The 14303-nt window shown below is 53.2% G+C and overlaps 3 protein-coding genes across 3 annotated transcripts; 2 read left to right on the top strand and 1 right to left on the bottom strand.

The window, feature by feature from the left end:
• Positions 1-1255: 1255 nt before the first annotated feature.
• On the bottom strand, positions 1256-3657 carry QC764_108970 (uncharacterized protein). Its single transcript, XM_062942164.1, has 2 exons — positions 3047-3657; positions 1256-2881 (listed from the first exon to the last, which is right to left on the bottom strand). The coding sequence occupies exons 1-2, from the start codon at positions 3261-3263 to the stop codon at positions 2508-2510; spliced, it is 591 nt and encodes a 196-aa protein (XP_062805088.1). The 5' UTR covers positions 3264-3657; the 3' UTR covers positions 1256-2507.
• Positions 3297-11315, top strand: QC764_108960 (uncharacterized protein). Its single transcript, XM_062942163.1, has 6 exons — positions 3297-7672; positions 7725-7769; positions 7834-9012; positions 9080-9642; positions 9710-10170; positions 10226-11315. Exons 1-6 carry the CDS (start codon positions 7564-7566, stop codon positions 10566-10568), a joined length of 2700 nt encoding a protein of 899 aa, XP_062805087.1. The 5' UTR covers positions 3297-7563; the 3' UTR covers positions 10569-11315.
• Positions 11316-11519: 204 nt separating this feature from the next.
• QC764_108950 (uncharacterized protein) lies at positions 11520-13659 on the top strand. The gene is made up of 3 exons (XM_062942162.1): positions 11520-11902; positions 11980-12027; positions 12093-13659. Exons 1-3 carry the CDS (start codon positions 11747-11749, stop codon positions 13446-13448), a joined length of 1560 nt encoding a protein of 519 aa, XP_062805086.1. The 5' UTR covers positions 11520-11746; the 3' UTR covers positions 13449-13659.
• Positions 13660-14303: the final 644 nt, after the last annotated feature.

The following is a 14303-nucleotide window of genomic DNA, read 5'->3' as shown; positions in this document are numbered from 1 at the left end:
GATTCTTGCGTTTTAGACCCCCCACGCTGTAGATGTGTTACTCACCTTCCAACTTCGGATGCTCATCCAAAGGCTTCTTCCCCGGTTTTTCGCTTTGTCTCGGATAGAGTTGGTCAATGTTGAAGGGGAAGTATGACGCCATAGGAAGGTTTTCCATCCCATCCCGTCAGGCACATACGCTTTCTACTCGTGGGTGTGATGATTGATGTTGTTCGTGACCTTCCCTTTACGCCCACGTAGCTACTGCTCATTCAAGGTACCAATCCCCTCCCTTCCAGAGCACCCCAAACCCCATATGACGCCATGATGTTTCCCCCGTCATGAAAACTACCACTGTCTGTCCTCTCTTGACTCAGGTTCATCATCATCCCCCCCTGGCATATAACCTCCCTCCCCTACCTGCAGCCAGGGTCTATGTGCACTGTAGCATTTTCCCTCTCCCAGGGGTCCTCGTTTGTGTCGATTATGTACGCCGCCCAGATAGGGAGGTGGGTATGTAAAGCACTGAAGGGGTTGGGTTGGAAAGGATAAACTCTACCGAAGGAGGAGCCCCTTGTTGCATTCTTCCCCCAGCGTAGATACCTTACATATGCAGGATTTTTGTTATGTTTGTTGTGGAGTCCTTTTTGCGGGATATCTCAACTGTTAAGCGTTGTATTGGGGCCATCTCGCCAAAAACAAAAAGACAGAAAACGGTGTGCCTTTGCATTGTTAGGCGCTTGCAACGCACATGGTGGACAAGATGGGGCCCTTCGTGGGAGACATGGATGTGCTGCGGACTGATGACAAGCTGTCCGTCTGATGATAACTTGTTTTTTTTTTTGTTGATGATGATAAGGTGAAATGGGATATTCACATGCTTGGGTTTTTCCAACAGGTGAAAATCATATACATTCACCTCGCTACCATTCTGAACAAGATGCTCTTTTTGGTACCGAACACGTCAGTTAGTTATCTAGTGTTAGCTTGCTTGCTAGAATTCCCCCAGGTTGATTTAATGACACGATCCAGACCGCCTCTCTCTCCCCCTAACTCCACCGCACGTCTTTATTGCGCGCGGAATTTCCCATTTGTGCTTTGTGATAGGAGAATTTGTAATAAGTTTCGTGAAACTAGCGCTTCTGTAGCCAAGGCTCACAACGGCGGGCCGTTAATCCTGCCACCCGGACCGTTTGAGGAGGAAAAATAACCGAGCATGTTTGAGAGAAAAAAAAGAAAAAAAAGAAACTGGGGCGTCTTGTCCACATTCTCTTCGAAACATCTAGCGCTTAGTCACGTTAGTTGCTTCCCTTGCCAAAAATCATGTGATGGCAGGAGTGTATGCAGACGCGTTATGATATCCGGTATGATTAGACCAAACGGCAATAGTTGGCGGCAGTTATGTCGTTGCAATGGTTTGATAACTAAAATCAAGAAAATAGGAGCGAGTATAAATCTTGATAACACCCCAGCCAGCATGCATCCACCGCAGATGATCCTTTCGGTGTGAGTAAGGGGAAGGTAAATAGGTCAACACCTACTACACAGCAGTGCATCCGATGCCCTAAAGTCAAGAGGTGCCCTGTTCTTAGGAAACGGCAACTGTCTCATTCACAATGAGGGCTGTATCCTACAAGTGGGACATAGGTAGCACTTGTAAGGAGGGTGTTCGCCGGTAGACTAGGATCTCGGGGACCATTTCTTCGGGATGTGGGAATCTTTGGAACCGATCATGGGAAATCTCCCCCAAGGTAACTCTGGCCGCCGCTGCCCTCCAGTGAAGTGCAAACAGACATATTGACGCACACGCGTCTACCAAGTCGGTAAAATAGTCAAGTAACCTCAGGGACAAGGGTCTGAGGTACATGGCGTGATGCGGCTTGCGTGACAAGATGTGGCTGGACCTGAGTTGATTCCACGGACCAGAAGACGCCTCTAACTGGGCGAGCAAACCCTTGAAGGATGGAGATTCTAGAAAGGGCAGTTCATTCGCAGCGTGGGGTTTGCTGGGCGTGGCTTGTTGGTGCAACTGCAATGGCATTTTGAAAGAGCACAGCATGTTTGGCACATTGAACATGATGAAGAGAATATTATCCGTCATCCAGACATTGTGTATTGCATATATCAAAGACGGGAAGAGGCGATCTGTGTCGATGTCGAAAAGCCAGTTCGCCGGCTGACCCCTGGTTCAAACTTCATCAATTTGCTCCCCCACGGGCCGCAAGAAGACTCGCAGGAGAGAACCTGGAACTGTCCCGAGTGGGCGGGCTCTAGGCGGAGGGGGGGAGGAGGATCACAAGCCCGAGATTGTCCCGCCAATCGCAAGCGACGTACACAGGGGCTTCGAACAAGGCACCTGGGAAGGGGTGTGCCTATCCAGGGTCTGAATCCGACAGTGCTGACACACCCCTGTGCTGGACTGAAGGTTGACCTCGGTGAATGGCCTGCTATGTAGCAAGTCGATGGCGTAAAACGACAAAATATATAGTCGCATCAGCAAGTGTGAGACCTTGAATTTCCACATCAAGTTACACGCATGTCTCGAGCATCTTGTCGAGCATGCCTTTCAGTGTGTCGTTTTCCAGAGCCGCGGCGACTCTCTCTTTGTCACCCAGTTGCTTGTTGACTTGGTCATCCTGGGCATGAGAGCCATCCTTCATTCTCACATCAAAGCGGTAGTTGGGCGGCAGGGTCTGCTCCAGCCGGTACCGCACTGCCAAACCGATGACAGTGGCAAGAGAGCAGTGGTTGACGGTAGGTGTCAGATCAACAGTGACCGTGACCAGTTTGTCTCCTCGGCGCTCAGTGGGCGGAGGAGTCAGGTGGATGTCAGGTAGTTGGACCACCGAGAGCTGCCCCAGAGTATGAGGGTGTTCGGGGTCTGATATTGGGGAAATAAGGTCTGCGAAACGTCAGCTGCGTGATCGCCAACACGATCTATTTAAAACACTGAGCATCAAAGCGGCATTGATGTGCATTCAAACCAAACAGAGGAAATCGAAACTAGCCAACGATGTATATGCAATGCGAAAAGCAATGAGTAATGAGGGGTGGGTGTGGTGCTTACCGTAGATGTCCTGGGCATCCACAGGGTCCTCGCCGTACTCCTCCTCGAGGTCCTCATCCTCTGATGAGGATGACCCACACAGCCATGGACGCTTAGAATAGACAATGTTGTCGCATTTCGAGTCCGGTCCCTGCCTCGGTGTGGTCACTTTCCGACTTCTGCTCGGAAGCTGTGAGACGTTGAGGATGGAGGGGTTGGCGTTGTCGACTTCGCGCATTTTGAAGGCGGGGTTTCGTGGCCTAGGTACGGATTTTGCTGCTTGGGCGTTAATGTGCCGAGATTCGGTTGGCGTGCTTCCACGAATCTGAGGTGCCGTGACTGTTGTGTGAGATGTGTGCTCTATCAAAGTAGATAATTGTTTGAAATGATGACATGTACTCCAGGCGATGGATGGATGCTCCGGTTTAGGAGGGGCAACGACCTGCTCTGAGCGTTCGCTGGAGGTTCCAGGTTAGGGTGGGGCCAACTACCGAGCCATCAAGAAAGAGCCGGGTGCACCGTTTTTCCGCTCGGGACTGCATCCAAGCCGCTGGTTGCCGGAGAATGCCGCGTTCTATAATCTCTCGAATGACATGATTTTCTAACCATCTCCTTGGACACCTCCCTGTAACTGCGGAATGTCCGGTCGGCCATATGCATTTCACCAAGGCCCAATCGCCATATTATGTGGACGATCACGGCGGCTCATAGCGAAATCGCATATTCATGCATCTCAGACATGGGGTGTCGTGGGGTGTGTTCAGTAGATGTTCAGATGGTAATCCCGAATACGGCTGCTGGTGCGGGGCCTTCCGTGACGACCCCTGCGTGGAAGCTTTCAAGAAGGATGCCCGCAAAAAAACGTTGCTCTTGGCGCCCTGTGGCATGGCTCCCGTCGCCGGCCACCTGGCAGAAGCCATCCCCGCGTCCCAAGCCGGTACCTACGGAAATGACGCAGCCTCGCCGGAGTTCCTTCTACAACGGGCCTGGGAGATGCCATGATGGGAGCAAAAGAAATGCCTTGGGATCCGTGATCTCCAACCTTAAATTCAACATCGCCTGCCGTCCGCCGTCTGTGCCTGGGAGCTGCCGAAGCTACTCCAGACTGGATTAGCCATCACATCTTGCCCCGACGTCTCTTGGGGGGCTCCCTCTTTGGATTCTCTTTGCAGCAGGTCCTATGAGTCTCGGCCGAGTGGAACATCCAGTCGGGCCAGACGATGACTCTCAAGCATGCCCAAGAAGAGACCATGCTTGCGAGCTCTTTGACTGATTGATGGGCCCTACGTTGCCGTTTATGTACTCGATGGCCGTTTCACAAACGGAGCACAGTATGTGGGTACATGGGTCGTCCTGGGGGGGGGTTGCTTCCAACGTAATCAATGGTCAAGATCGAAGAACTTGGGGCCCGTTGTACTGTAGCGGCTTTGCTCGGTACCGTACACCCTGCCCTACCGACTGCCTTCCCCAGATATTTGTGATAACGATAACCACACAGCCACTAAAGAGTGTTCAAGAACGCAAGAATGAACAACCGGCAATTCTCATGACATCGAAAGAGGAAAGCCATCATCTCTTTCATCCTCCGTCCCTCGGCATGCTCTCGATCTGGAGAGCGTTGTCACCGCCCCACCCCCTCGCGTCTAGAACATGAGCATGTGATAAGACATGGGATGGGCGAGACCACACACCGAAACGATCCATGTTGATTCTTGGGTTACGGAGCATGCTGCACGAATACACTAGCCATTGGACCACAGTAGACTCATCAACAATAGCAAGGCAACATCGTGGTACGCTATCTTGGTAAGATCGATCTACAGAAAACGAGGACCGACTTGCATCCATCATTTGTCAAAGACGATCAACTGACAGGTTCCTTGACCAGGGTCCGCCTTGACGGAATGATGAAAGGCTTCAGAAGGAGGCAGGTCGATATCGTGCGTGTGTACATCTGCACGTGTTTTTCGGGCTCGAAAGAGAAGGAGGTTTAATTCTCCCGCAGTATATCCGCATGCTGGGCATCTCCATCGAAAACGGTGACGGGCAAGGGCTTGCGATGCCCAGCCACTGGGTTCGGATAGTCTCGCGGGCCCAACTCCCAGACAACCACCTCATGTCACGGCCATTGCCGTCTTTTCTTGCGCAAGATTTGTGTGAGGGGAAGAGAGACGCTGCTGGCGCAGAGTGCTGATGAGGGCGTGTCAGTGGAGCTCACCGCTTCCCCCATGGCTTCCCCTGACATGTGTTGTGATGTTTGAAGAAAGGTTCGCGATGTGTTTCAGCACCCAGACACCACGCGCTTCAGGGGTCACCAGGCTCGCCCAGAGTCACGGAAGGACTACCCTGACGACCCACGAGGAATAACCGTCTCCGCCCGGAAGTGTCCGTGAGACTGTTTTCTGGCGGTATCGCGGTGCTTTTGGGGATGCGTCGTGGCAAGAGGGCGCTGCAACTCTCATTTGTCAAGATTGGATGACGGCTGCTCGGTTCTCGCTAGCCTGTTTCCTCCTGTCCGCAACTGTCAGTCACGCAGCGCCCAGAGACTGGCTTGCAGCACCAGGCGTCAGAGGCACGCCCTCGGCGGGCCTCGGTGTAGGGTAGTCTGCGGTATTGCTGTGGCACTGTTGCCATGAGCATACGAGCTCATTGACTCAGCCATTGGGCACGCTGAAAAGGCAATTTACTCGTTAAACAACGGACAAGCCGTGGTTTTCCTAGAAACTGGTTGTACTTTATATCGCATGAATGATGTGTCGTTAGCCTGGGGCTTACCCGTTCCCGCCAGGGGCAGGCGGCACGGTAAAGGGCTCCCCACGTTACCGGGCTGACTGCGCTGCAATCGCACATTGCATGCGAGTGTGCTGCGGCTGCCACCCCGCTTACGTCGCCCAGCCTCGCCATGCCATGCCATGCCACTCACTGTCCCTAGCGACGGCACCTGTCGTGTAATACTGTGTAGCTCAGCAGAATTGTCGCGTTGCGGTGTGTTTCCTTGTCCTTCCCAAGCCAAGCATAGTAGAATCCTGCTTGTTAAGGTACCGCTTGTCCACCACGGGCGCCGGACCATGGGGATCGGCGCGGGGCCATCGAGGAAGCCAGCAAATACGGTGTGGCCATGGGGAAACCAAGGACGGGAAAACGAGAACCTAAACGAGGAACGAGAAACGACTTGGGAACGTGGCACGAGAATAGAGAGGCGGTATCTCCTAAGTCCGAATATTACGAGAGCATGCTCTCAGCAAGACATGATGTCAGTACAGAAAGACTGTTCCCGTCATCGACCGAGGGAAAAAAAGAGGTGGTTGACGTGCGCGAACTGCCGCGATATGCAAAGCAACGATTTGGTGTTAGTGGGTGGATATCCAGCAATTTAGGGACGATGGACGACAAGTGGACAAGCAATGCTCGATTCACACACAGCGGCCTTCCACTGGAGATTCCGAGACCCTGGCTTGGGGGTGGCTCGTGCGGTCAACCTGGAAAAAGATGGGAAAACCCTGGGGGTCCCCGGTTTGCCATCCACACTCGAGGGGAGACCTGGAGACGCGGGCTCTTCTTTATCCCAACGCCCCTGATGTCTTCACTCTACCCCTCCTCCTCCCGTCCTCCTGCCTTGGAGTGTGTTGCCTGTGAGGTTGGCCACTCTTGAATTAGCACAGCTAGCTAGATACACCTACACTAGCTTCTCTGGAAATGAACTGCATTTTTTTGCATTTTCTGAACGGCCGGCCTTGTTCATGCCAATATCACAAGCATCATTATCAGAGACACTGCTGGTCTATGAGGGGGACACTTGTCTGCGCCGCACTGTTTCGTACTCGCTGCGCAAAGTCTGAACTGGCTCTTGCCAACTCTCCGCCTACACAGCGACAGCAACAGCAGCTCGCTTTCGATTACATACCCTACAGTATCTCCCTCAGTTCCTGGGGGCCCTCTCACGCTGAGGGAAATTCCCCATAGCGAGCTTGTCAGATTCGTGCACCTGCAGGTGTGCTGTGGAGGTCCTGATCAAGACAGGCGTGCCGGGTCCTTTGGGCAGGGTTACCCCTTCGCTCGACGTCCAGGAGGTCCTGGGACCACCCTTATTACTAGCTCGTCTTCGCCGACCAGGGCATCAGGACAATCACTCTGTACACGCGTTTGGCTAAAATCCCCTCGACGTCCACTCACACACACACGCTTTCACTCCTGCTACTACCACTACGTCTGTCTGCCTACTGCTTGAACTTGTTGCCGCTGCTGTGCTGTGGTCGAGAAGAGAGATCTCGCCTCCCCCTCCTTTGCCGCCTCGACATTGGACCGCTGCTCACTGCCCACTGCTCACTGGAGACACACACGCCAACCCTGCGCCGGCCGCCCACCTCGACCCAGCGACCCGATACCACGGCTGTGCGCGCATTGCTTTTTGCCCTCTTATCATCGGATGACTTGAATGTGGAGTCGCCTTCTCTCTCGTCCATCATCAGCGCATAGCTGCGAACGTCTGCGCAAGACGCTTCATCCCACCGTTCATCATCATCACTACCACCACCACCATGTCCAACGACCCTACAGTGCGCCGGCTGCTCCCTCAAAACTCCCAGATGGGGAGCTTCAGCTTTGCGCCTCCGGCTTATCAGCAGCAACCACGAGAGACGCAAAAGAGTGCGCCCCTCCCTCCCCTTTTTTTGGCTCTGTTATCTGACCGTTGAGCTAGACTATGTCTTTGTGGACGAACATAACCGTCACAAGCGGTTGAAGGGTATGGGATCAGCGCTCATCCCCCGCTAGTGCCCCCCATGTATCAAACTGACTCGCGCATACAGTGATGAGAGCTTGCGAGGGATGCCGGAGGAGAAAGATCAAGTGTGACGCTGCCACCACAAACACCTGGCCCTGCTCAGCATGCATACGCCTGAAACTTGTCTGTGTTCGTCCGAACGGCTTCGACGGGTCGTCTGAACCTCAGGTCTACGAACCACCACGATCCCAGTTTGAGACCTCGCATGTGCATGAGGGCTTCCGACAGCCACTACCACTACAAGATCAACAACAGCTCCTAGGACATGCACCAAAACCTAACCTCTATGCGCCGCAGACATCCTACCAGGACACATCAGCCCTTTACCATGCGGTCCAGTATTCCGATTCTCAGACAGTCCCTCACAATCTACAATATCAACCTGTGCATCACGCCGTCAGTGCTGTCAATGTTGTGGATCACCAGTATGGCGCCCAGGCCGCATTTCCAACACCGCCGATGCAACAACCATCACATCCAGCATCTCCGGCGGACACCTACCAGTCAGAATATGCACAACAAGACTTGGCCGACCTGTTAGGGTCCTTGAAGGTTAACGAGGCAGGGACAGCGCCCTATCTAAACAGCAAGATGCAATCGATGAGGGAAGAAGATCCCGTCGTGGAGGAGGGCGACGAATACAAGAGTTTGTTGCCACCACTCACAGCTGGTTTGGGAGGATCCAAAATTCGAATTCCGCCAGAGCTTATGCCGGACGACGACACCGTCCTTCAGTACCTGGACCTGTACTTTACGAATGCCCATCCTTATGTGCCCGTTTTGGATAAAGCCCACTTCTATCAACAGTGGCACGACAACAGGGAATCGATATCGCCCCTTCTTTTGGAAGCCATGTTTGCCATCTCGGGCCGGTTAGCAGACGAACCGGCCCAAGGGCAACAGTGGCTCGCGCTCGCCACCCGCCACGCCGACTCTTTCATGGATATCCCTCGCCTCAGCACGCTACAGGCACTCATGATTCTTCTGAAGGCCCGCGAATCGGCACCGAAGCGAGGCTACTATTACCGTTCATGGATGAGCATCGAGCAGTGTGTCCAGTTGGGCAAGGACTTGGGATTGGATGAGCATTACGGAGACCACCGACACGGCAGGTCTTGTGGGTCGAGCCCATCTGAGTGTGCCCTGAAGACGAGAATTTGGCAGACACTATTCACGGTGGAGATGATGATTGGTTCTCCTCAGGGTATGGCAACACGGCAGAGTGCTACCTGTGGTTTGTGCTGCGCATAGAAAGCTGACGAGTAGAGTAGGGCGAACCGATTTTCAGGTCGAGGAGGACACGGTGGACTTCAACGTGCCGAGGCTGCTACCCAACCAAGATGAATCCGAGTACCACGTTTCGCGCAACTTCACCTACCTCGCCAGAGTGGTTCGCAACGTCAGCCGCATGGTGGTGGTGTACGGGCGGTTGAAGAAGAGCAAGGAGGTCAAGGAATGGGGCCTCGATCCCGATTTCGTCCAGATCAGCCCGGCTCTCGATGCTTGGTTGGCTGAGATACCGGCAGACATGTCGATAACTTATCCAGCCAACGGCTCACCGCCGTGGCTGCCTTCAGCTTTTGTCGGCAACGTCCATTCGTACTACTACTTGTCGATTATCCTGTTCAACAGGCCTCAGCTCGCCTTCTTGTCCCCTTCCACGCCAGGGGGCCAATGGAAACACCACATGCTGGTGTCGTACAACGCAGCCAAGATGCTGTGCAGACTCCAGGAGGCTGTCATGGGCGCGTACGGACTGAACGGACTGCTGTGCATGCAGCGGGGCATCAACTTTACCATTTACGCGGTGCTCGCATGCATTGTCCTACACCTCGTACGTCGACCCTTTCATATGCCAAATGCTTTGAACTTCTTTTTGCTGACAAGCCTGCTACGTACAGGTTGCCTTGACATCACCAGACCCAGACCTGAACTCGGAAGCCAGGGAGTACTTTACGCGCCACATGAGGATCCTGGAAAAGTGCATGAGCTCGTGGCCCATGCCGGACATGCAGAGGCAGATCGACTCGGTGCGGGAGGCCTTTTCTGCGGACGTCCGGAAGCCATTCGTGCTGAAGCCAAGCTTCCCGTACGGTAGCCCGCATTCCAACTCGCACCCCAGCCCGCCCGAGCCCAGGCTCTTGGACACGCAGGTGCCACACTCGCAAGTTAGTTACAGCCTCCCCATCACACCCATCTCCACCGTCGGCCCGCTGGACAGCAAGAGTGACTCCTCTCCCGGTGTACAGTCGCTCGGAATGATGCCTTCCGGCCATGGCGCTCAGGCACCGGCCGCCGTGCCGCAGTCGTCGTTGGCTTTGGCAGAGGCGCCGCCTGCGTGGAACCCGTCGCGGATTTTTGAGTAAGTGACACAACTGAGGGAACCACCAGTGGTAGTTGTACTGACTGTTTCATAGCCAATGGAACACCTCGTTCGGCACCCCTCCAGTCCAGTCGTCACCAACAGGGGGACAGGGTGGTGGTGGTGGTGGTGCGATGAGCGCTTCATCCGGCGCCTCGGACACGGCGAGCATACACGACATGCACGCGGTGCAGGCGCAGCTTAGGACAGCTGCACAGCAGCAGCAGCCCATGCCGGCGGCAGCAGCGCAGTATTCGGCCGCCGCGGCTCCGGTGCAGAACTTTGTCACACCGGCCATGTGGCAAGAGTCGGTGGCGAGCGTGTACGAGGCTGGGGGTGGGCTGAAGCGAGGGTGGGATTATGATGGGCATATGCCTGTTAGCAAGCGACACCACTGAGAGGTTCACGATGCCTAGTGAAAGTGAACACATTAACCTTTTCATTTGTTTGTTTGGAGAATGCTTTGCGGAGCTTCTGTTTTCGGGTTACAAAAAGCCGGCTTAAAAATCAGCATCTAGGGTTGGTTTGGTTTTGGTTGGGACCTTGGGGTTTAAAGGGTTTGTTTTGGGATAAGGAGCATGTTTTGAGAGAGATGAACAATGGTTGGCGTTTGTTCTTTTGGTTTTTTTTTTTTTTGTGTTGAAAGGGAGGCAGGAAGAACACAAACATTCAACATCGGAGGGATGGCACAGATCTCGGAGTTGAAGAACAAGCAAAGCGATCGGATGTATGATGCAAGGGAAGAAGCGAAACAATGTTGTATATTATGAAGGTTGGTTGGATTGGATCAGGGGGTTGGTTGGGGGGTTTGATGGGAAGCGTCTGTGTTGCGAATTATTCAACTGGGAGGAAATCAGCGTGTCTTTTTTGGATGGATGGATGGAAAACAGTGCTAGCTGGTATGGCACGTTGGTTTGGGTAGATGGACGGAAGGAAATGTGTGTACGTTATGGGTTGTTGTCGTTGTGGTTGTGTGTGTGTGTGTGTCGTTCGCTTCTACTGGTACATATTCCTTTGGGGTTTTTTGAGTGTTTTTGGGGACTTTTTGTGGTTCACAGCAGAGAGACACATCCACACAGAGAGAGACAGAGAAAGATATCATCATCAGCCTTGTATCAATACCGACGTTTTGATTTGGTTTTGAGCCTTTCCTAAACCATCTCGCCGAAAGTGTATGACAAGTTGTGGTGTTGAGAATTGGCCAATGGGATTGGGGAAGTGTACACGTGCTCTGGCGTCATGGGTGTCGCGCCAATGGGATGGGAGTTTGATGCCGATGCTTGGCGCACGGGAAGGGGAATCTGGGACATGGGGATGGGGGGGTGGGGGGGTAGCCTGCTGTGTTTGTTCGCTTTGATGGTCGGCGATCAACAAGGGAGTTGAAGACGGGGGGGTATATATTTGAGTGAGCAGCTCGGGTATCAACATTAATTTTCACCAGACCTTCTCACACTCTTTGACAGGGAAAGTGTTGGTGTTTTGGAGGGGTTGATCATTCGGGAAGGCACTTACACACGCTGACTTACACGCATTCAACACCATCACCACCACACCGACACAGCAACAACCACCCAAAATGGGCCTCAAATCCCACCGCTGGGACCCAACAACATGGCGTCTCAAGGACTTTGTCAACCTCGACGAGATCGGCCCTCGGATGTGGACTTCTTTCAAGGAGAACTGGTACATGGGGTTCACCTCTTTTGGTGGCCCGCCGGTGCATTTCAAGATTGTATGTTTCCCTCTTTTCACCCCTTACAAGCCTCCCCTCATTTCCATATCATAGATATAAACTAACAACGACAATAGTTCCACGATAAATACGTCTCCAAACTCTCCTGGATCGACGAGACAGTCGTACGTCCCATTCCGCCCCCTTTTCCCTTAAGATAGTCATTGTTAATGTTTTGGTTTGTGAATAGTACCAAGAACTCTTCTCCATCTGCCAAGCCTTCTCCGGCCCCGGCTCGACAAAAATGCACTACTGCATCAACCTCCTCCGCCTCGGCTTCCCCCCAGCCGTCCTCTCCTTCTTCCTCTGGTCGCTCCCCGGTGCGTTGGGGATGTTTGGTCTTGCGATTGGTATCTCCAACGTTGGAGAAACACTTCCCCGTGCGGTTTATGCGTTGCTATCTGGCCTCAACGCGGCTACTGTTGGGATTATTGCTCTGGCGGCTGTGCAATTGGCGCAAAAGGCTATTACGGACAAGCTGACGAGGTTGTTGGTTTATTTGGGCGCGGCGGCCGGGTTGTTGTACAATGCTCTATGGTACTTTCCCGTTTTGATGCTGGCGGCGGGGGTGGTGGCTGTGGTGTGGGATTTTAGGTGGTTGCATGGGCCGGTTTTGTGGGTTGTGAGCAAGGTGAAGAAGGGGAAGGTCAGAGATGAGGAGAGGGAGGTGGAATTGAGGGAGCAACGAGTGCCGGGGGGTTCGGGGGCCGAGAGGGAGGTTGTGAGGGAGGAGGATGGGAAGGGGACCAGGGAGAGGGTTTCAACTGGGGGTGACAATGCGGACGGGCAGTCGCAACAGCAGCTCAGACGGGAGGAGGAAGAGGCAGAGGAGAGGGTTGTGCCGAGGAGCCACCAGATCAGCGTCATGTCCTGGAAGTCAGGGCTGGCGCTGATTGTGGCTTTTCTGGCGTCGTTTGTCGCGGTTATGCTCACTCGTGGCCTCATCCCGGCAAACCCGTTGCTGTATAGGCTGTTTAGCAACCTCTACCTGGCGGGTACGATTATTTTTGGGGGCGGGCCGGTGGTTATCCCGCTGTTGAGGGAGTATATCGTTGCGGAGAATTGGGTTTCCCCTAGAGACTTCTTGATTGGGCTGGCGCTTATCCAGGGGTTTCCGGGGCCGAATTTCAACTTTGCTGTTTACTTGGGTACCCTCACGGCGATTAATGGGGGGTATTCTGGGGTGCTGGGAGGGTTTTTGGGTTTCTTGGCGATCTTCTTGCCTGGGTTGTGGACTGTTCATGGGACCATGGGTCTTTGGAGTGCGATTAGGGGGTGGAGGTGGGTGAAGAGCTCGTTGAGGGGTGTGAATGCTGCTGCTGTTGGGCTGATTTACACGGCCGTGTATAGACTGTGGCAGATTGGGTGGATTGATGAGGGGTTCAGTCAGGGGAAGAGTTTGGCGGATGATCCTTGGTGGGTGGTTGTTACGGCGGGAAGCTACGTGGGTGGTGCTTGGTTTGGGGTTGAGCCGCCGGTAGCGTGTATCTTTGGGGCTGTGTTGGGGTTGGTGAGGTATGGGGTTGTTGAGGCTCAGGGGTATTGAGTGGTGACCACTTTGGAGAGGTAATGTAATTAGCACACTCGGGAAATGGTCACAGTAATGAGGTTTGTCAGGATAGTTAGCTTCTAGAATATATGCAATGAGGCTGGCTACATGTGGGTGTTTCGTCACGATAACCGAAACGCTCTCACCCTGTATTGTCTGGCTATTCTCAATCCCACTGAAGTTGCTCTTCCTCAGTCACACATCTCACTTGGAGTTCCTACTCATGTTACTTCTTTAAATTCCCCATAACTCAATCGCTCTTTCCTTGTACACTAACCAGCCGCTCCTTCCTTACACACATCCGGCCACTCCTTCCTTCCTTCCACCACGGTATTTATACAAAGGTTTCGGCCGCACCTTCCGTCACCAAGTGACCGAATGAGACGTTAAAAATCTACCCGTTGACCAGATGGATCAGCGATAAGGGGGTCGTGCCCAAAACCATCTGGGCATTCAAGTATCTACCTGGAGGCCGCACGTTCGAGCTCACTTTTTGTCTTTTCTCTTACCTTATTCACCCCTCCAAGTTTGGTTTTCTTTTTCAAAGTCGTTTTGTTATGCTGGGACTGTGTGCCTCTTGATGGATGTAAATATCAAGAGAGCCTGCAATGATTATTTGGGGGTAACTTGGTTGAGATGAGTTGTTGTCGTCGTCGATGGGTGGTGAATGGGGGGCAGATATAATAATCTCAGGTACTTGTTCTGACAGCATTGAATCTCAACTATGATCACGCTTCTTGGAATCTTAACATGACAAAGAAGTATGAGATATTGCTGCTTGTCCCTGGGAGCTTGAAGATCAGACGAAGAGAGCAAGTCGTCGAGGGGTGATGGCGAGGGTTGGATAGGGTT

The sequence above is a fragment of the Podospora pseudoanserina genome, chromosome 1 (genome assembly GCF_035222485.1).
Source record: "Podospora pseudoanserina strain CBS 124.78 chromosome 1, whole genome shotgun sequence".
In the NCBI taxonomy this organism is placed as follows: Eukaryota; Fungi; Ascomycota; class Sordariomycetes; order Sordariales; family Podosporaceae; genus Podospora; species Podospora pseudoanserina.
This window is presented reverse-complemented; position numbering and strand designations above follow the sequence as displayed.